General features: G+C 47.1%; 1 protein-coding gene across 9 annotated transcripts in view; it reads right to left on the bottom strand.

Moving 5' to 3' along the window:
* KCNQ2 (potassium voltage-gated channel subfamily Q member 2) overlaps positions 1 to 21,916 on the bottom strand; it is a 64,354-nt gene that overhangs the window by 12,125 nt on the left and 30,313 nt on the right. For 2 of the 9 annotated variants that reach the window (XM_032198107.1, XM_032198106.1), the window contains 6 exons: positions 17,774 to 17,842; positions 15,469 to 15,498; positions 10,053 to 10,106; positions 2,713 to 2,936; positions 2,169 to 2,277; positions 1,527 to 1,658 (listed from right to left, as the gene is read on the bottom strand). In XM_032198107.1, the coding sequence (XP_032053998.1) occupies positions 1,527 to 1,658; positions 2,169 to 2,277; positions 2,713 to 2,936; positions 10,053 to 10,106; positions 15,469 to 15,498; positions 17,774 to 17,842 (618 nt within the window). The remainder of the gene's footprint in view (positions 1 to 1,526; positions 1,659 to 2,168; positions 2,278 to 2,712; positions 2,937 to 10,052; positions 10,107 to 15,468; positions 15,499 to 17,773; positions 17,843 to 21,916) is intronic. The other 7 variants (XM_032198110.1, XM_032198109.1, XM_032198108.1 and 4 more) reach the window with 6 other exon arrangements.

The following is a 21,916-nucleotide window of genomic DNA, read 5'->3' on the forward strand; positions in this document are numbered from 1 at the left end:
CTGTGCTCATCTCGCTGCCACGATGCAGGCTTCAAAAGGTCAGCCCAAGGGGCTCTGGTCCTGTTACCATCACTGATCTCTTGCTTGGGGGGGTACAGGGAGACCACTGAAGCTACCCACTAGCCCCAGATCTCAAATCCAAGTCCTTAACACGTGGCTTTCAAACATCTCCTGGTCCTCCTGACGTCCCTGCAATGGGGTGGGTGGCTGTCCCTGCCTCGTCCTCTCCCTGGGACTTCTGCCTCACAATCCCACTGGTGCAGCTAAGGGGACAATTCAGTTTGGTCTTGCGAAAGCTTCAATTCCTTACTCCAACCTCCCCCCCAAAAAAACAACTGACCAAACCACCTTGTCTATGCAGCACACCACCTCAAAGGGTCAATAGGAACCTGTAAAGGCCAGCTGGCAGTCGGCTGCACCATCCTGGGGGGCTGAGAACTCTGGGGACCCCCTGGAGCTAGTGGAGATGCCAACCCCAATAGCTCGCCCCCAGCTGCAAAGGCTGCCTGGAGGCTTCAGGCTGCAGTTTGTTAAAATGAGGAATATCAATCCCTTCCTCCTCCTCTTCCCCCTCCAGATTCAGCTGCACATCGCAGATCCATAATCGCTCAATCTGTACTGAATGAGGGTGAGAGGCTCAAAGAGAGGAAATTCTCCGGGATATTTTAGTCTGCATCACAAGGGAGAATTTACCTTCTGGCAACAGAGCTGGCAATGGGAAATGCATGGTGTGCAGCAACACTGAGAAAGTTGCCTCCGCTGCCTGAACATTGGAAGCAGCAACATTAAAATGGTCTCTGAGAGACTAGGAGGAGAAGAAAGATTCCTCTTTTACATATGACAAATATCCAATTCTTGGGGTACACATTTGCATACCTAAAAACATTTATTTTTTGCACATTTTCAAGGACCTAAATGGGCTGGGAATTAAAGGAAAACCTCCCCAATGACTTCCAGGGGAAGCTTGGCTGCTGCAGCCATCGAGGGAAATACTTTTGTTATCCAAGTGTAAAAGTAAATTGTGAACTATTTTGATCACAGACAGCCCGAAGCCAAGCCCTGCCTCCTGTTCTGGGTGTCCTTGTGCTCAGCAGAGCCGGGGCTCCTTCTGCTGAGCTGACACAGCTCGGGGTGCTGGGGCCAGGGGTTTGTCCTCAACACAGGATATCAGGGCCATGGGAGCGGTGGTTGGATGAAACTCCTAAAGTAAAGCCTGCAGGGGGATGAGCTGTAAATGCTGTGGGTTTTAGAAGAGGGAGAAACCTTGCTACGAGCTATCAGGGCTGTCCTGGGCTGGGCAACAAGGAAATTTTATTGGTATAACCCCAGTACTGGCTCTGTGTGCTCTCTCTGTCCTGCTCATCCCCGCGGGTCTCAGCAACGAGCAGCGATGTTTCCTCTAGGCTCCCTCTTAGGAAGAAAATAATTCAGTTTTAGCTGCAAAGGAAAGTGTCTCTCCCATGGCAACATCCCCGCGGTGAACAAAAAAGCAGGGAAAAAGTGAAGCAAGCAGAGGGGTCTCTTGCCTGGACTGAAGGTTTTTAATCCGGGAGAGCATGTCCAGGTGACCGGCCGAGTACTGCTCGATGACGTCCATCACGTCGTAGGGCCGAAGGCTCTCCTTAAATTTGCGCTTGGAGACGAGAAATCGCATAATGCTGCAGGAGAGGGAGAAAAAAGGGGAAATCAAGTCCCTGGGCTGGAGCCTGGCCTGTGCAGTGGGAAATAAAAAACCTACAGGGAGGTGAGGGAAACTGGAATGAATCCCAGCCCTGCGAGCTTGGGGGAGGATGCAGCAAGAGGAGAGGGGATGGGGCTCGTAGCTGAAGTCCTGTCTGCGCCAGGGGACACCGATGCCCTCCAGACTATCAGCTGTGCAGGTCTCCTCTCTGCGCCACTTTTATAAATGTCAGCATTAAATCTCAGAGCTAGTGAGAACGATCGCTTGGATGCATCCCTGCAGGGGATTTTCCTGTTTCTGCATTTATTCCTTCCCTCAGCAAAAATTGCCCTTTCTGGCAGAATTTTCTGTAAAGGAGGGCAGGCCACCCAGGGGAAAAACAGCCTGCAGCACAGGCATTTCAGCATTTGCCATCTCTGCATGGACTTTACATTTCTTTTTCTTTTCCTATCATATCTTTTTCTGGACCATTTTCTCCCTCTCTTACCACACTGCCCTGATGCTGACTTTCAGTCCCGGCGTTAAATCTTCGGTCACAAACTCACAGTTGCAGCTTTTGTTCTCGTCAGGAATATCTTCTCCAGGGAGGCTTGCTTCTGGGTTGGGGAAAAGTAGGAATAAAAGACAGCGTGTTACTATTCCCCCATGCCAGGCAAGGAAGGGGAAACCAGGTCACAAACAGCAACCCTGGAGAAAGCATCAAGAGCTCTTTGCTGAGCATCCCAGTGAGAGCATCCCCAGCCACGCTAAGGTGACATCCAGCAATCCAGGACCCATCCTCCTCTAGAGGCTTGACCCTTCCTCCTTCTTCAGCCCTATATAAATATGAAATTACCATGGATGTCAGCAAGGGGTTTCCTCTCTCACTATAATCCTGTACCCCAGCTAAAGGGCTGGAAAGGGTCACAGACCTATTTAAGCACCCCCAGGTTGCAGCTCTGCCCTTCCTAGATGGTGAAAAGAGTGTCAGTGTTACCCATGGGTTTTAAGGTCCCACAGGACCCCAAACCCACACTTTCCCAAGCCCCCACCTTCTGAGTTTTGCCGTGATGCAGCTCCCTTGATGCGGAAAGCCTGCCGGGCTCGGCTGCGGTCTCCGAAACTCCAGCTCTTGGGCACTTTGCTGGGGCTGTCCTCGATGCTCTGGTCAGCGCTGGGGGACCTCCGGATGCCCTGAGCCTGTGGAGAGCCTTTCCCTTTGGTGCCAGCACCGCGGGGACTGGAGAAGACACGATCTTTCAAACTGACCTTCTGACTGTTCAGAGAAACACGTTGAAACAAAGACAAAAAGGAGACAGCAGGAGGAGTCATTCTGGAAACCACGCAGTCCTTCCCCACCAGCCATTAGAAACCAAGAGCACTTCCAAGCAGCAGTGAGATGTAGCTTTGCTGTTGGCTTTTCTTTCTTTCTTTTTTTTTTTTTTTTTTGAGATATATATATATTTTATTTTTTTTTAAGCGTTGTAGAAATGTTTCCGCCATAATGAGTGAAATGGGAATGATTATTAAGAGAGAAAAAATAATGAGGACTTGAACAGAAGCCCCTCGTGGGATGCCAGGGCTGGCGGGACAGAATGACGTTAAACGATGAGGTTATGAATCCTTAAATCACTGATCGGCTCCGATCATGAGCGAGGAAGCTTTTCTTTCACAACTGCCTTCCAAAACCCTACATCTGATAAGAAAATACCAATAAAAAAGCCTTTACCTTAAATATTTAACTTTACTTGGAAATACTTTATTTCTGGTGCTCAAACCTGTCCTTCCCCCTTCCTTTGCCCTTGTCCTTCTGCCCTCCTAAAATATGATCTGCCCCTTTTAGATCTTCCAAAGAGCATTTTTCGAGTCATATATTTAAATACTTAAATATGAACACTTAAATGCACAACTCCTTTATATCCTATAAAGATTCCATCTCAAAGCCAACTACCACCTAGCTGCAGGTCTGCTACAGGCTCCATAAACATGCAAAGCAGAATTTTACAGCTTCAAAATATGGCAATTTATTGATGTTTTTCTATTCAAATCCAATTTCCTTACTAATGCGTAATAATGGTTTGAAAAGAAGGTCACTGAGAAACCGTCAGCTGAGCCAGCTTTAATTATTTTCCAAATTCTGAAATTTGTAAATAAAAACTTTCATCTGAATGACGATGACAAATTTTCACACCAAAATTGCAAACCAAAAAGCTAGTATGAATCTTTAGGATAGGGCCACCTTCTGAGAGACAGCCCCGGGGGAACCCAACTGCAAAGGGTTCCGAATAATTTGATATTCTCTGAATAGCAATTAATTATTAAAATCTACGAATAAAGGTTTGACAACCAGTGCAAGGCACTTGTGCGTGGAGCTAAGATTTTTGTAAACAGGCAACTCAAAACGGAGCAAACCCAAGGATTTCATTTCCAATACCCTGCACCATTGCAGCAGCCTCTTATCCTGCTGCTGCACGTGCTCCGCCTCAGTTTGCAGGCACAACACCGCTGGAATTTTGATTTCCATGTCGGCTTTCCAGGTCACCAACCAAAGGCCTGTTTTTTTTCTGTCTCTCGGCAATGCCACCTTAAAACTCAGAAGCAAACACTCCTCCTTTGCCTTCAAACCCAGCACAAGGTTCCTCAACCAGAACTTTGCTGCTGCTGTTTGAAGCAAAGCAAACTGCAGCTCCCTCCTCCCAGCTGCATCAGCTGCGCTGACAGCACCAGACATTTGTTTTTGTCAGGAGAGGAAGAAGGCGTGACTTGAAGACACACGGGGGGCAGATTTGTTGAGTAAGAAGGTGCTATTTTTACAAAGTCACTTCACATTGTGAGACACGGAACATTTACACGGGCAGCAAGGTGCTTAGGCAGCATTTGCTGGCATTGCCCAGTGCAGGACAGGGCTGCCTCTGAGCATTGGCTGGGCAACAACTGCAGGCCGAAGGATGCAAATAAAATCTGCTCGTGATCAAGTTTCGAGTAGAAAGGGAAAAGTAGAAAAATGCATCCAATTAATGATGCATTTTTAATTCAGTGAAACTGCAGAGAGAGGTGCTGGAGATTTAATTTCCAGCACAGTGACCACCTGCAAAGTGCATCTGAAAGCCAGGGGCCAGCAGACATTCAGCACAGCTGAAAATCAGACGGGAGGCACAAATCCGTACAGGAATCCAGGAGCAGGCATGTGCCCAAATACCTTTCTGGATGTGAGCTTTGGGCCCTGATGCTACCAACAGCACCATACACAGCAACCAAACGTTGAAAAGCAATTCTTTCTCTGTGTTTCCTGGGTGAGAAGCCAGATTGAGATTTTATTTGTCATTTCATCCTAAATAGGCCGTTTGGATTTTTTTTCTTGATTTTAGTTAATTTTTAAAAAATAATATTCTGGAATCTACTGCATTTCAGTAGCATTAATGCATTGAACTATCCAGCCTTTTTTAAAATAAGTTTTACACCAAAAAAAATTGCAAAACATGAACATTCAGAATTCAAAACAATCTCTTTGTGCCTCATCCCTGTTGCTCCCATCACCAATTTCAGCACGAACCCAGTTGCCTATCACTGAGTAAAGCAGGGCCTTTGCTTTGGGGCCCTTTCCATTTCCACAGTAAACGTGCTGCAGATGACTGCAAGACCCACAAAAGGCCAAAAAGAAAGCATTGAGCTCAGGGAGGAATCTGAGGGAAGGTTTTCAAGCCTGATAGCACGAGGTGCAATACTTTTATATTTTAAAAATTCTCGTAGAAATCTGATGAACAATTAGGGTCTGGGTGGGTTTTGTTGCTGAGCACTCACTCCTCAGACAAAAACCCGACACCTGATGGAACTTTGTTGTTTCAACAAGGACAACATGAGACAATATGAACAATTCACTGAAGTTTTCCTTCTGCCATGCAATTCTCTCACTGGAAACGACACCTGGAATTCGCATGCAAGCCCAATCCCTGCAGAGGGGGATGCTGCTGGGGTCTGCAGGAGCTGGCGGGCAAGAGTCCAAAAGAAACAAATACATACAGAGAGATGTGTGTTGTCAGCTAATCCAAGATCATGTTCTCGTTTAACCAGAAAGTCATGCAAAGTGACACAGAGCGTGCCAGAGAAGTGGTTTAGGTGTCACTCAATGGTAAATGGACTTGGGTTCAGTGGACATCATACGTGTGGGTGACATGAACACGAGGAGAGCGGTAATCCAGCCACACACAACACGAATCAAAGCTTGCAGTCATGATGGTGAGAGCAGCGTGGGCACACTGCGCGCACCTTGCTTGTTCCAGGGGGAAGGGAAGGGAAAATAAATGCTGGCTTTGTAATCAGAGATTATGGGAAGCCGTAGCAGCGTAATAGGATGTGCTTTACTTCCTGGATCTTTGTAACTACTTTAAGTTGGCAGCTATTATAAATGTTTCCGGTCTGACTTCAGGGAAGGTTCACAAGACTTTCAGATCTTGGCTTGAATTTACAAAGGATGCAAGAAGCTGAATTGACATTTTTTTTTTAATTTTTTTTTTTCTGTGGCCAGGCAGAAAACCGAGAGCCCCCAAGGGAGGAGCATGTAAGGACTGATCCCTATCCCCAGCAGTTGACAGAAGGCTGCTCACTGCTTTAGTGGCCCAGCACTCAGCAGGAAAATGCATGAAAATTAACCTTTAAATGAGCTGCCACCCAGCCTCCTTAGGATGCTGGGGGCTTGAGCTCTTGTCTGAACCCCTGTGGTACAGGGGTTCATTCCATAGTCCTCCATGGTATTAAACCAGCACTTTTTAAAATATAGACTATAATATTAGCAGAAATTTTGGATCAATGAAAATAATCACCTGTAACTTCTTGCCATTGATTTCAAACTACGCTTGAGCAATTGCTTCATTCTCTTCTTTCATTTTGTAGGCCAAACTGAGTTAGGCTTTCATGGCTCAGATCCACCTCAGCCAGTAAAAGTATTTCTTCTGAAAAGCTATGGCCAGGAGAAGCAGGTTATCTCTTGCTGGGAAATGAGGCTGTTATTCCATCCGGAGCTTGTGCTGAGCTCATGGCGCATGAGAACAGCTTGTTAAAACCAGGCAGGAGAGCCAGGAGTGAATGATAGCCTTTATGAATCACTGGGCAGAAAGCAATTACTGGGGACATTAAGGCAAGGAAAGTATGTCTGTGTGTGCAAGGCTCACCATGGCTAGAGCAGAAATCACCAGAGGACCAGGCTCAAGCCTGATTTACCTCCAGTGATTTCAGAAAAGCCATTGTGAAGGTGAACTCAGCCCTGAAAATGTAGTTGCTAGAAGAAGAGCAACCTGGGCATAAGAAAAACAAAAAGAAAATTCAGCCAATGATCAATGTCCTGGTGAGTAATCCTCTTCTCTTCCTCACAACTGTGGTGTTAGGTGTGGGTTGAAGGAGGTCACTGAAATCATAGCTGGAAAGACTGGCACTGTCCCTGAAGCCACCACCTAAGTCTGGCCAGATGCCGGGCCTTGGGCAAGCAAAGGGACACCAGATCCAAACACATCATTAATGCTGGTCTTTGGTATTTTGCAGCATCTCTGGTATGCTCTCATCCCGCTCTTCCTAACACAGAGAGGTTTTTTGGTTTGTTTTTTGTTTTTATTTTCCCAAACTGATGTTGGGCACTGTCAAAACCCACACTGCACATGTCCTGTGTCTTCCAGCAGCCTTTAGCTATTTCCCAGCTCAACCGGAGCATAGAAAAACAGCTAGATTAAGTCTTCAAGCTTGGATGATTATTTCTTGAACAAGACTTTAAGAAATGCTGCACCCAGACCTGCAGGCCAGTCAAGGGCTCTGCAAACACCTTGCCTAAGCTGCTCTGTGTGCCATTTCCTCCTGCTATCAGGTTCAAAAGTCTCTTACAAAGCAGAACATGATAGACTTACTAATCTGGCTTGGTATAGTTACACTGGTGTCTAAGAAATGCACGCATTATTGTGTTTATTGACCAGAGATCATTGGTTTAGTACATTACGAAACCATGCCTCCTAAAAAGTTCTCTATTAATTTACCTACAATGAGTTTTCAATGATTGCCTCGTTGTTCACTGTGATTTCATTATATGCATCCTAGATGAAGGCTCCTTAGCACTCAGCCTTAGATGCATTGATGTGCTGGCATCTGCCCCTAAGAGTCTGTGCAGTGGCTGACTGCAGGCAGGTAGCCCAGGGGTCCAGGAAATCCAGATATTTCAATTATTTTTATGTCCTTCTAGGGTTGACCCACAGTTTTACTAATGCACAGTGTGTACAACACTATATTCATGATGCAAGTAACAATGATGCCCTTGTACCTACTCTAAAATTAAAGACTTCTTTGTAGCATGAAGCACACTCCATAATCCCCCTTTACAAGGTCTCCAATGGATTAAGAAGATCTTGAGATAATAATTTGTTTCATCCTCCCTTTCCCTCACAGAACTCAAGATGGAGGAGATGAAATGAGGACCACAGCAGGAAGGAATTCAGTAGAACATAGGAAAAATATACTGGCTTTACCAATTAAAAATTCATGCCTAGAAAGACATGCAAGGAAGACATTAAGATCAGAGTGGCTGATTTTCCAGAAAACAGAACTGGACACGGACAGGTGAGAGGAGAGCATTACAAACATCACTGCTTGTCTTAAACTCTGCCCAAACCAACCTCAGTGCTAAGCAATGAAAGGAGCCTTTCTCTGGGAGGAGTCCCTGCCCGCATTACATTTCATCCTCCAAGGATAAAACAACCTCACCTGGCAAATGGAAACACTACAGAACATATGATAAACTTTCCAACTAGGCTACTAAACAAATCTTTGCTTTTTGGAAATGTATTGAAATGTTGTCCATGCAACCGATAATTACCCAATATTTAAACCAGTCCTTTCAAGGATGAATTTCAAGGAGTGCTAAAGTACCATCAAAACACCTAGCAAGAGGCTAACTCAAAGATTCAGGCTATTTATCCAAGTACAGTAGAATTTCCTATCAGAAACCTGCCATCATGACTATCAAACAAGAACTGCTGTCATAAAATCTAGGTCATGCCCCCTGACTCTTTGTTACCCACTCAGAGATGGGATTTACCACGCTACTTCTGAGCTTCTGGTACACACAAGTCTCAGATACGAGCCCTAGCCTCTAGTCTGACACGTAATAAAAGTAACCAGCAAGGGAAAAAAAAATAGCAAGGAAGGAAAAGATATAAGTTGGAACAATTAATGGAGAAAATCAGAGATACATATTTTTTTTTATTTTTTTTTTTTAATATAACTGTAGTTTATCGGCTTTCTGACGGAGACAGAGACTGGTGATTTTGAGAATTAAAATGGACTCCAAGAAAGAGCATGCAAAAATCCAGTTTCACAAACATGCTGCATCACTCAGTGCCCTGCCCCTCCTGGGCTTTCACCTGCCTGGCCTGGGGGGAAGAGCTGATGGGATTCACCTGCCAGCATTCAAAGCATGCAAACTCTGGGCATTGGTAGTTCAAGAAGGTGCATGTCTGCTGCCAAAAAGCAATGTCTGGGGCAGGGGAAGATTCTTCCAGTGCAGGCACGAAAGTAGATATCTTTATACACAAGGAAAATAACACATGTATCTGTGTGCCCTCGTGGTGATCAGATGGGTGCGCTAAGGGATGCTCCCTGGGAATTCTCTGAAGCCACCTAGCAATTGTCGACTTGATGGAAAAGATGAAAACACGGCTGGTACAAAACGTTCTGCTCTAGCTGTCTGTTCCCCACTGGATCTAGAAACAGACCCATTCACAAGGCCAATGTCAAGGCTAAGGAAAACCCGTATCCCCTACGTCTGGTGGGACAGGCTAAGATTAGTCCTTCTCTAGCTGCGTAGTAGAGGTGCTAGATAGGCAAGCCGTGGCTTCTAAAGGCCACACGACTAGGAAAGGTCAATTTGCAGTGTTCAGAGAGCCAAAGGGATGGTGATTGAGTGGAGGGGGAAGCTGGCATTTCTCGTGCTACTAACTTCGTATCGCTGTGCAGTGCAATTCAATTTGCAAGGATTCTCTGGACCCTGAGGAGGGATGCAGCGATGGGGAGGAAGGGGTCTTGATTTAAAAAAACAAAAAGATTACTATTTTTTTTAATTTTCCATCATTTGTTAAACTTTGTTTCCTTGCCTCCTTTGTTGCTGAACAGTCACTGGCTTGCTAGCCCAGACCAAATTCCCCATCCTCATCTCTGTGATTCAATGAGTTCTGCATGATAAGCAGACAAGGACGCCGCTAATTTCTGAGCGGGCAATGGGGAGGCTCTTTCATTTTTATTTTACTCATCTAGTACCTCTATTAAGCAGAGAAGTGATCAGAACGGGTGGTAGCAGGGTAGAGGGAGAATGAGCCGTGCAGCTTTTGATTAGTTCCGTGCGACGCATTTCCCGTGGTACCTAGAGTTTCCTGAGCAGCATCCGCAAAGTGACTCCCTGCACGGTTTGCTTTTACTGGAAATGAGGGGAGAGTAAAAATTAGACCTGGAAGCAAATGCCAGACAGGAAACTTTTGATTACTGACTCTAGGTTTAAAAGACAGCTGACGTGAGGGTCACGTTCATGACAGGATTTTTATGCTTGAGCATTAAATTTTAAAAAAAATTAATTAAGGTGGTGTCTGAAACTTGTCTTGCTGTGGTCAATAAATGTCATTATTAGAAATGACACATCCTGCTTTGAATTGGTGGCATCAGTTTATCTACAATTGAATGAGTCCTACAGGAAGACAATTTCCAACTGCATTGGGAACAAAAAGTATGTTCTTCTTCCTCTAAATAGATAAAAAAGATCATATTTTAATTTTCTGGAGTATGGAGAGCCAAAAATTTAATTTGTATTCTCCAGCAACACCTGAAATGGTTGAATTTATTCTTAAAAAAAATAAAAAATAAAAAAATCTCACCTAGTGAGCTAGTTAATCTCTGAATTATTTGCACTACTCATAAAGGTAATAGCATTACATTAAGCCTGGCATTAAAAAAAAAAATCCATATAAAAAAATGGAGTGTGGTGCAGTCCTTTACAGGAAGGCATTTGAACATCAGCGTTCACATGCTTGGTTTTCATCGTGCTTGTCCAATGGCCCCTAACACTTTTGGGGTGATTCAGGCTTTGTGGACACCCCACCACGGCCCCATGAGCCCTGCCCAGAGATTGCCACCCATGAGGGTTCTCCAGGCCACGGAGCAGCCCTCTGCCTGCGGCAGGGTGATGGGGTGGCCCCAATTCACCCCCCCCCCGGGCACCAGCACACAGCTGCCCACCAGCGTTCCCTGCTGAATTCACAGGCAGACTGAAAAGGATGAAGGGCACAAAAACCCAGTCTCGTTTTCAGCTCGAATTCAGCAGTCGGAAGAGCTCGTGGGCATGCATAGAAGGAATTTGTAGAAATTCCTACTGCTTCGTGCTAGGTGCAAGCTCAGGCGATGCCACTCTCCCCTTCCTGGGTGCTCAGAGCAGGACCCCACGTCCCCAGGACTGGTGGCACTACTGGGGCTGTCCTGGAGCTGGGGTCCGGGCATCGCAGCATGGGGTGAGATATTGAGCATGCAGAGCCCAGGGGGGATGGATGGGTTCCCCGGGCTCCCCACCTCCTCTGCAGTCCCTACAGAAAGATGCAGTCCCTTCCGTGCAAATAATCCGCTCCCCTAAAGGCAACTGATTATTTCCAGATTACTGTCAGTCCCAGCATGAGTCTCTGACACCGGTTTAATCGGTTAAAAGGCCAAACACCAACCCAGGCTAACACAGCCCTGCGGGCTCCTAGGGTTGACACCGGCTCCCACAGGCAGCAGGGGTTGGTGCCACCCCAGGCTGGGGGAGCAGGGGCCCAATGAGCCAACCAAAGGCATCCTCCAGTGCGTACAAAAGCCTTAATCACACCCCTGAGCAGAGCTATTAGTGTCGTGTGTATCTCAGACAGACATATACATACACTGATATAGAGAGATATACGCACAGATATACATACACATTACAAAGTAGCCCAGTCCAGCATTCACCCAATATAACAGCCAAGGTCTTGCCGGGTTCATTAGGGTCGAGGACAAACCACAGCTGAGGACAACCTTTTAAAGAGGTTCCTCTCATTACCTCTAGAGCTTAACTCATGCTGGACAAAGTAATCTGACTTTTAGCTTCCTAGTTCCTCCTTATGTTTCTTTTTTTTTTTTTTCTTTTTTTTTTCTTTTTTTTTTTCTGATATGAATGCATTACTGTGATCACCTGGTTCGTTAATTTTTAGCTTTTTGCCCAGTCATATTTTGGAAAACACAAGAGGAACAAATCTGGTCGTGGCTGCCTTCAGATGTGTACCAAACCATCTGGGAAGGAGCATCTGGAGCACACATTTCATACAGGAGCCTCCGTAGCCCTGGCTAACCATCCGTTTGCCTTTTTGACATTACAATCAGAAGACAAAATAAACAGAGACAAGATGCCACAGTAAATTTTCAGCCCGATTAGCATACGAGTAACCAAAACCCCGTCAGCCTCTCCAAATTGCTCACTTTGTGCAGCAGGCGGCTGCGCCTCCCGGCCGATGCACAGCACCGGGTGGATGCAGCGCCCAAAGCGATTGCTAATAGAAGAGTTTCTGTAAGCAGTTTTAAAAAGTGGGAGGAAAATAGAAAGGGTGAAGGGGTCTGTAGCAAAAGGCCAGCATCTTTTCTGCGTCATGGGAGCTGAGCTCCTGTCCCCCCAGAGCAGGTCAGCACGCGGCTGCCCAGCACTTGGTCAGAGATGGATGCAGACAAGCTCACGGTGGGAAACAAAAGAGAGATGACAGAGAAAGGTCAGAACCTGTCTCCCAGACAGGCTGCCCCAGTGTACGCCAAGACCCAACCAAAGGCCACCCGAGTCATTCCAGGTGACCCCGAGCCTCCGCTACGCTAACCCGATCACCTCCCGGTGTCCTCCCAGCCCAGGCAGCAGCTCTCCCAGTGCTGCCTCGACAGAAATCAGCATAGCCATGGCAGCACTGGAGTCAGAGGTCAGCATCATTGCTGACACACAAGCAAGACCCCATGGGTTGGAAGGGCACTGTGGATGCTCCTGAATCAGGCAAGGCAATGCTTGTTCTGCACAGTGTGTTCCCACGAGCCGGGCCAGCATCTCTGCTCTGACTTCAAATATAGTAAGAAGCAGCACAGCAGAAAAGCCATTTCTGTTCTGTTTGCTGTAAGGACTTTGCAGGATGTCTGCTGTGGATATAGGAAATCAGCCACTCCCTACACATAGGCACAATCAGAGCAAAATGCAGCTATGCCTAGATGAGAGAATATACATTTCACCACTGCAGTGAAATGGAAAGTGGTAAATCCTTCACTGGCCAAAGCAGTAACAGCACGGTGCTGGGGTCTGCTAGCAGAGGTGATTCAACCCAAGGAGTTTCCTACGTGAAAAAGTCACCACGTGAAACAGATCACGGCTGGGTGATACCCTGTCGGGTGGGCTGGCAAAGGGGATGAGTTTTCTTGTGTACAGTCAGGATAACACACTGAGCATCACTGTGAGGCTGCTGGAAATCAAAGTGGGTGGGACTGTAAGAGATTCAGAGACTTTTATTCAGGAAAAGAGCTGGCCTGTGGCCCCTCTTTTTATAGGGGCATGTGTGCAAAATGCCTTCCTGAGGTCTGAGACATTATCAGAAAGAAAAGGGCAGCGGGAGCAGGTAGAAGAGATGTTGTCCTAATGAAACAAGAAGGAAAGAGCTTTGGCTTTGCTCTGTCAGCTGAGCTGAACAATCTGGAAAGTCCTCTGTGGTCACATATACGGCAGCCACAGACCTCAGCTTAAGCACTCCTGGATTCAGGTTTAGCATCTTACAAGGGATGGCAACAGCACCATCGGTGTCACCAGAGACAAATACAAGAGCAGAAAAGCAGTGTTTGGATATTACCCTGATGAAGAAGCTATACATAGTAAGAAATACTCTGAAAAAGGGCAGTGAAAGGTTATTTTTACTTCTTTCTGCGACAGAAGATTAAGAAAGCAATTTTGAAAATGAACAGGAAAAACCTGCAACTTCTGTGAAGAAATATTCCGTCTAACCTATTGTACTCAGTGCTGAAAATGAACCCTGTGAGATGGGGCAGAGCTAAAAAGGGAAATACCCGCAGAAGTAAGACCAGTGCCTGCGATTGCAGGGACGCAGGCTGGTGTGACCCTATGAGGGACCATCCGTCCCCAGATTTCTCCAGCTATGGAGCTGATTGGGTTGAAGAGAGATTTCTTCTTGCTGCAGTCATGTGGCTGCGAGGAACGTGGATTTACCCTTTGATGCAGCCAGTGTACGTGCTGGCTGAGATGGGGCAGTAAAGCAGCCAGGGCCTGGGGTTAAAATTCTGTCCCTCCTGATGCCAAGGGCAGGTGGCCAAGATTTCAGCCTTGCTCTGCTCCCAGAGAGCACTGCCCTGTTTTAATAAAGATGGATGGAGGCTGCCTTCACTCTCACTGCGCTAGCAGATACCCCAAATAAGAACAAAAAATAAATAAAAATTCTGGCTAGTTGAAACATGATCTTGGTGATTTGATTTACTTGGCAGGGAGTGGATGGAGTGCTATGGAGGTTCTGCTTGCAAAGAAAAGCTCAAATGAAAGACAGAAAAAAAAAAGAATAGGGGATGGGGAAGGAAGGGAAGAAGGAGGGAAACAAAGAAGGAAAGATGAAATTTCTTTCCTTTAGTTGGCACTGTATCTGCCCAGACATCTTTGGTTGGATTTTGTGCTAGGAAAAAAAAATTAGTTTCTGTCCTCAGATAAGCTAAAATGCACAGCAGAAAGTTACATCTGCAAAATGCCGGGTTGTAGTTATGCTTCTGAAAAACATGTCTGCAATATCTGCAATATTTAAGCTGTAAGCTAAGTTCTGAGATATGAGACGGAAAACCTGAAAGCCAAGCAGATGACCTCCACAGATCATCAGTTTTGTGTCTTGTTTCCTAAGGAGAAAAAAAAAAAAAAAAAAAAAAAAAAAAAAAAAAAAAAAAAAAAAAAAGGAGATTCAATCCTAGAATTACTTCTTGAAAGAAGTGGGAAAATAGAGGAAAACTTCCAGAATTAAATAGTTCTAACAGGACAAAAAGTATCCCAAAAGTATCCCAAACTCCTGACCCGTTGCTTTCCCTGGGACATGTGAATAGCCAAAGCTCTCCCTGAGGTCAGATTTGTGGCTGCCCTGAGAAGGTGCTCGCCACATCTTGGAAGTGCCCAGCTGAGCACGTGGACTCAAAGACAGGGCAGGGGCTGTGCTTCACCCGCAGGGTGGGAGGCCAAAGGGACGTGCAGGGCAGCGTGTCTCTGCCACCCAATGTGGTGCTGTGTCAGAGAGCCCTTCTGTGCCCTGCAGCCAGAGGCATTCAGGAGCTGGCAGCTCGGCGGTGATGGCTTTGTGCTCCCACATCCCCACGACACCAGGCGAGGACACAGGCGAGGCATCACCCACTCCCTGAGCCTGCTTTAAACCGTTTCAGCTACAACTCCAGCAGCGACAGAAAAGAAAGCAGCATAAACCAGAGCCCTGCTGTCGCCCCGGATAAAGGTCTGCCAGCTCTCCCCGTGCTGCCCACCGCTGTCCCTCTCCCCCTACAGCCTCGCTATCCTCATAGCCACAGCCCCAGGCAGACTGGAAGGAAGATCTGATTTAAGGTCCAGCGTTACACGTAGATACATTGGACTGCCACAGCACAGAAAAAGCACGTCAATACCTAGAATGCTTCCCTCGATGGCGCCACGACATGGTACACACACGCACACACGTACATAGAGATCTACGGGTAATGCATGGGGATGGCGTGCTGGCAGTGATACAGACCTTGGCGATGGTTCGGGCTGCTGCTCTTTCCTTTAAACAGAAGCAATAGTACATTAGCATGGTGTCAGGTGGCAACAGATGTTGCTGCTTCACTGTTAAAACATAACGAAAAGACAATACCAAACAATACAGCTAAGTGGAAAGTTGTGGACAGAAGAGAGGGAAAGGAGCGCTTAATTCCTGGAGTTTCTGGCCTGGACAGGAGATCACTGGAGACTCACACAACCTCAGAGAAGACACATACAATGCACAGGGCTGAAGAGTTGATCCCAACCCACCCTTGTGCCTACACAGGACTGAGACACCTCACGGCTGTGTGATTTGTGTGAGCACAGGAGGACTTCTGTGGGCTCAGAGAGCGGCCCCTTCCTTTGGAAATGCGTGGCCTTGAGTGGTTTCTGCATGTAGGGAAGGATTTGAACATCTCCTGTGACCCTGGGGTATCTCTTTATCCTTCCTGGCCATCAGGACAGAGCTAATATTAGACCTGCTGATGCACAGCTTCGCTCCCAGTGCTAATGCGTAGTACTGGGGGGGTGTTGGTGGGAAGGGGTACAGACCCCTGGCCCCAAGGCCCTGGCACCCCTAGCATCCTTTCTGCCTCCAAAGCCTTTGGCAGATACTTTGCCAAACTAGCTGGCAAAGACACTGTGGAGGGATTAGGGAACCACAACTTTTGCAGTCAGTCTCCTTCTGAGATCCCAAACCACTTGATTGTCCTGAAAAATCACCACCTGCAAAAGGATAGACATAGCACCACAAGCCAACATAAGGCCACACTAAAAAAAAAAAAATCCATTTCACTGACCAGGCAGCTTAGTGGCATTTCTCTGCAGCAATGAGGAAAACTTGTTCTGCTTTCAACTATTCACACCTTCACAGCAGGAAACTGCAAAAACCAGCCCTGAACCAGCTTTGCCCTTGCAACTCCAGAAGAGAGGGACCAGATTGTGTGTCTCAGCAGAGAAAAGTCTGCTTCCTCTGGCACCTGGCACAGACTGTCTCCGGTGGGGACAAACTGGACTGCAAGAAGAGCTGGGCAGGAGGAGCTCGACTGCCTCGCAGTGTGATGCTGTACAAGCCTTGGTCCTGCCTCCACCCCAAGCTTAGACCCTGAGATCTGCACAGACCCCAAACCCTGTCCCTTGTGCTGAAGGCAGCGGCCTGGAGAGACTAAAAAACGCCCCCCTGCCCTCTACTCATTGCTCTGTCCAGTTTCAAAGCCCGGCCCCAGGCACTATCTCAGATATTCACACTTTAAATTTGGCCATCAGACCCATTTGCCTCCAGATCTCCGTGCCCTGGTGGGACACGCAGCCCTGGGGCAGGTCCTGTCTCAGCCCAGCAGCCCTGCTGCAGCAAGGCCAGCATCTCTGCTCCGTCCCCAGGGGTCTGCAGCTCCCCTTTCACCAAACAGGAAACCCTGGCCTGCTTGAACCACAAGACATGACCCTTCCTGAGTACTTGTTTAAGCTGCAGGATGCCTGGCCTTCTGGGGCAGTAATTTATACCTCGCCACAGCAAATTTAGCAAAACTGAGGTGATGCTTCTGGCTGACACTGATTGGTATTCCACCAACAGAGATGCTGTGGGATCAGCAGAGAGCATGGGGCATGGCTATGGTGACTGTTCTGCCACACGGAAACGTCAGGCTTGGCCTGATGGATTCACAGTGCAGGTCTGGAAACCAGGATGGTTTCCCAGAGGATGCTCACAGCAACACTGCTCGTTTGACCCACCACCACGATGTGCTGTGTTCCAACTCAGTGGGATCTGTGATTTTTTAACCTGGTTATGAAGCCATAGGAAATCAGGACATGCTGTATGGTCTGGGGCAAGAGACTATGAGGGTGTCCCTTTTCTTTTTCTCACCACTAACATCTTGCCTGCTCACAGGGGGAGGCGAGGAAAGGTTGGAGGGAACAGGGAATGAATTAGCACATCGTGGGCTTGAGTCTCCTCTGAGGGTGGTGAAGAACAGAAAGGTCAGAGGAAAACTGGGAACGCTACCTTGATCTGAACCTCTGAAAATACAACTTTGCATTTTCAGCCAAGCACTGTAACATTACTCCAGAGACAAATTAGGCTGAAGAAATGTATGTGCAGCATGGAAGAGGGATAGGGAGGAGGTCGCTGAACAACCCATGGGGATCAGCTGCCAAAACCTCTCACATCTTCAAGGTTGTCAATATGCAAAAGGCAGGAAAGGGGAGGGAATAAAAAAAAAAAAAAAAAAAAAGAGAGAGAAAAAAAAAAAAGGTACTGAAGTGTGAGCTTTCCAAGCTCTCCTAACTCTGCTGCTAACCTGAATGTTAGTCCCGATTTGCTCTTCAGGTTCCTCAGGAGCTCCAGCTGGTTCAGAGGCGGGATGAGTCTAGAGGGAGAGAAGAAAGGTGGTTAATATTCAGGCACAGCTGATTTCAGAGCCTCCCACCTTGGAAGCTTTACCCGCTGCCCCATCCTTTCAATTAGAACCAGCTTTGTGCCACCGACTGCAACCGGGGACAGCTGGGGAAGGCTGGAGGGGGTTTGCCTGCTGCTTCCAGCAGTACCCTGCAGCGGAGAGGTGGGGAAGAGAAAGAGGGACAGCAAGAGAGAGAGAGAAACTTGTCTGCTGCACCGGGCTCTTAACCTCCCAAAGAGGCTGCCAGGGTCTCTGAGCAGCACAGCGGTGTTTTGGCAGGAGCTGTTTTACTGCCTGTGGGCAGTGGTTTGTTTGGAGGTCAGTGCTTTGGCTGTGTATCAAGTGGAGAGAGGCTCCAGTGCTGGGGGCAGGTGAGAAAACTCAACCCTGCTGCTCTCAGGGCAGGGAGATGGGTGAGAGGGAGCAGCCTGGGAGGCAGTGGGAACAGGGACCTGAGGCCAGGAGCATCCCAGGAGAAAAGGCAGTGTGCTCTGGGTGAAGATTAGCTGGTTCCCTGCTGTCTGTGTCAGGTTTTGCCCCCAAAAAGAGGCATAATCACATATTATTGCCATCTGGATCTGAGATGAAGGCAGGGTTTCTTTTCTTTCTCATTAAAAAGAGACTGACAATGGAAATCCTGGTGAACAATTAAAAAATAAAAAATAAAAACAAGTTACTACACTGTTTTTCTTTTCCTTATCTTGTGTTGAAAGCCACTAAATTAACTCCCTTTTCCACCTTTGCTTTCTTTGGTTCAGAAGAGGAAGCCTGACTGCGCAGAGCAGAGGGCGTGCTGCGGCCTTCAGGCCTGGGGCTCGCTCCATAAACATTTTGCATTGAAGTATCCTCAGTCAGGCCCCAGGTGGGACTGATGTGAGCTGGAGGTGTTGAGGAAGGGTGGAGAACACTGCACACAATGGGGAAGAGCAGCATCGACTTCAGAGCTTGCTCAGGGACTTTGCATTTGGGGTCGAGGCCTATAGGGCCCAGCCTGTGGCTTGCTGCAAGATCCTTTCTGGGCCACCAGCATGCCAATGTCAAACTGCTGATATGCTACACATCATGACTTGGCCTAGGGGGTGTGAAGTCAGCAGAGCTGTTGCCTCGGGTTGTGCTTGCGACAGGCGAGCAGGAGGATGGGATGTAGGCTGGATGGGGTGCTGTGCGGCTGGGGTGATAGCCCAAAGGGCCACATCCCCCGTGAAAGGTCTGTTTGTGTCTGCTGGAAAATAAACCATGCTGGTTTTAATGAAAGCAAGGAGGATCTACTCAAACTGCCCCAAAACTGCAGCTGAGGACTGGAAGGAAAGCATTGCAAGTGCTTGCACTCTCCTCGCAGACTGGTCTTGGCTGTGGTGCTGTAAGAAATGGGGCTGTTGCTAACCATAAAATAAAGGCAAGGATATTTATACCCACATTTTTCCAGCCATTAAGACACAGTTTTACAGTTTTCTTCTAACTGAAAAAAGCAACTGGAAAAGCCTTTCCTCTGCATGCGCAAGGCACATACTCAAAATGCAGTTGTTCAGCAGAACAGCTTCGGTGTTCACAAAATTGAGGCAATCAGAAAAATTTCCAATCCTAAGTATGGAGAAAAGAATAAAAATAGGCCTGAAAATTTTGGCTCAGCTCCCCAGTCCGGCTCTGTTCACTTCCACCCAGAGAAGAGCACATCCTGATCTGATGAATTAATGATCCTCTTCACTCAAGACGCCAGGAAGAAGCTGACCTTGGTGCACTGGCGCAGTGCAAGTGTTGGGCTGCCACCTCCATTCAAACCCACTGCAGGGTTTGGAGCTTCATTCCGAGATGGGAGAAAGTGGTACAGGTACAAAATATCATGCACAATGTGCATGAAGAGGGCACAACTATTTTTCTTCAGGCAGTCAGTTTCCTAGAGAAGTCCATGAGCAGCAGAACACAGGACACGAGCCCTACTTTCTCCAGCTGGGATCACAAATGCAAGGCTTCGATGCAACTCAGAGCTCAAGACCCCTTTAGCTATATTGGAGGATTCAGGACCCCAGAAGGGTCCTTTCTTTGCACTAGCCCATAACATGAGGTCCACACTGTGATGAAGGTGACAAGCTCTTGAGCCACCATAGATGCTTCCATGCAAAGGTGGGGACACACAAGCAAACATGGAGATTCCCTGTTTCTGCTATTTCTGCTGTAGGGTGGTGGGCATGGGAGATGCATGATGGAAAAAAAAAATGCTTTACTGAAAATACAGTTATTAAAAAAGTGTGTTAATCAGCCACATACTTGACCTAAAATTTAATCTGAACTGAGCACTCAGTCTAACCTGCCATTACAAGAGCAGCTTGGAAAACTGCTACTGCATTGCATGAATTCACCAGAACCTCAAAGAAAAAACAGTGCCTGTTAACTAAGGGCTCTGCAAGGCACTTTAGCTGAGCCTTGCTCTAACACGCTGGATGGAGGGCACCCTGCACTGGTGTGTGTGCTCGGGGACAGGTGGAGCTGGTGCCATCGTGTCCTCAAAAGGCATGGAGAAAGGACCTCTGGTTGGGGCGGCTCATGTTTTCTCTCTCTCCTCCCAGTCCGTGTGTCAGTTGTTAGCAAGGGAAGCAAGTTTTGGTTAAAGGGGAGTTAGGTGAGAAGATCTGCACACCACAGGAGCACACACAGTTCATGCTACCCACCAGACCACACATCTGCATCGCCGGCTGCTGCAGGGGACCCAGCGGTACCTATAGCTGCTTCCCGTCACCCACCCCAGAACTGCACAGAGAAACACCACACTAACTCCAGTTACAGGCTCGCCCAGCCAAAACGAAAGTGAATTTGCTATTCCTGGTAGCACAGATAACGTTCAAGCATTTGGGGACAGTGGGGGATATCATGCCTCCGGCCAGGACATCATCAAAACCCCACAACACAAAGAGGGCAGCAGCACACAACAGTACACAGGAGCAAACACAGACACACACACAACACGCACACAGAGACAATGATGATTTTTTTGAACAGCCCCAGTATGAGCGATTAAGCAGAGGGTGACAAGGAGATGGATACTGGGATGGGGACTAAAATGAGTCTCCATGCTGTGCTGGAGCCAGTTATTACCCTCACCATGACTTTATGTCTCCAGCCTAAGCTGTTCTTCATAACTGGGAACATTTATGAAGCTTATAAAATATTTTAATATAAGAACTGGAAGGGAAGAGTTGTGGTTTTATTTTACTTTCAGCGGTAGAAAAGTGCCCAATTCTCAAAGCAGGCTGCTGTTCTGCACAATGTAGCGTGCATTCATAATCTTACACTTGCAATCACTGATGCAATTTGCTGTAAATTAAGCACACAGACAAAGTGGTAAGTGCGATTCACTAAGGCGGTAAAACTTGCATCTGTGGAAACTGGAACCAGGTTTGGAAATCGGGCACTAAATCACATCAGCCTTAACGGTGTTAATGCATCCAGTGAAGATTTAAACTGCTCTAGGAACAGAGCTTGGCCCACAGTCTTGAAGATGTGGAATTAATGGCTTGCATTTATTCCACATCTTCAAATATTGACTTTCCTACACCTTCAGATATCTACCTCATATAAAATACGCCTATAATTTGATATACCCTTTTCTGCAGAACCTGAGATAACGTTATTTGTAATAAATCTTACCCAGCCATTTACATGTCTTTTTGGTTGGACAGATCCCAAAAAGTTAAGTCTCAGAAGGAACAACTGGGACAAATAACTGCTTGGCTCCAGGTCTCAGAAGGAAAAACTAAAACATAATAACCCTGCTGAGATGGAACATCCCTTTATCAAACCTCAAACTGGATTACTGGGGGGAAATCCTGAGTGATCATTTCAGTTAGCATACCAGACCTGCATTCAGTCTCTCCCTCCTCCTCAAAAGCAGGCACGGCCACTGCTGTGATTTAATTCTGCACTACCACTGATGTGTCCCACGGTGCCACCACCAACTCTCACAAAAACAAAGGCAGCAGACGTGGTATAACCTGGTGGGCACAGCTCCTACAGCATGACGTGAGATACATGGTACACTGATGGATAGGG

This window comes from Aythya fuligula, chromosome 16, assembly GCF_009819795.1.
Source record: "Aythya fuligula isolate bAytFul2 chromosome 16, bAytFul2.pri, whole genome shotgun sequence".
NCBI lineage: Eukaryota > Metazoa > Chordata > Aves > Anseriformes > Anatidae > Aythya > Aythya fuligula.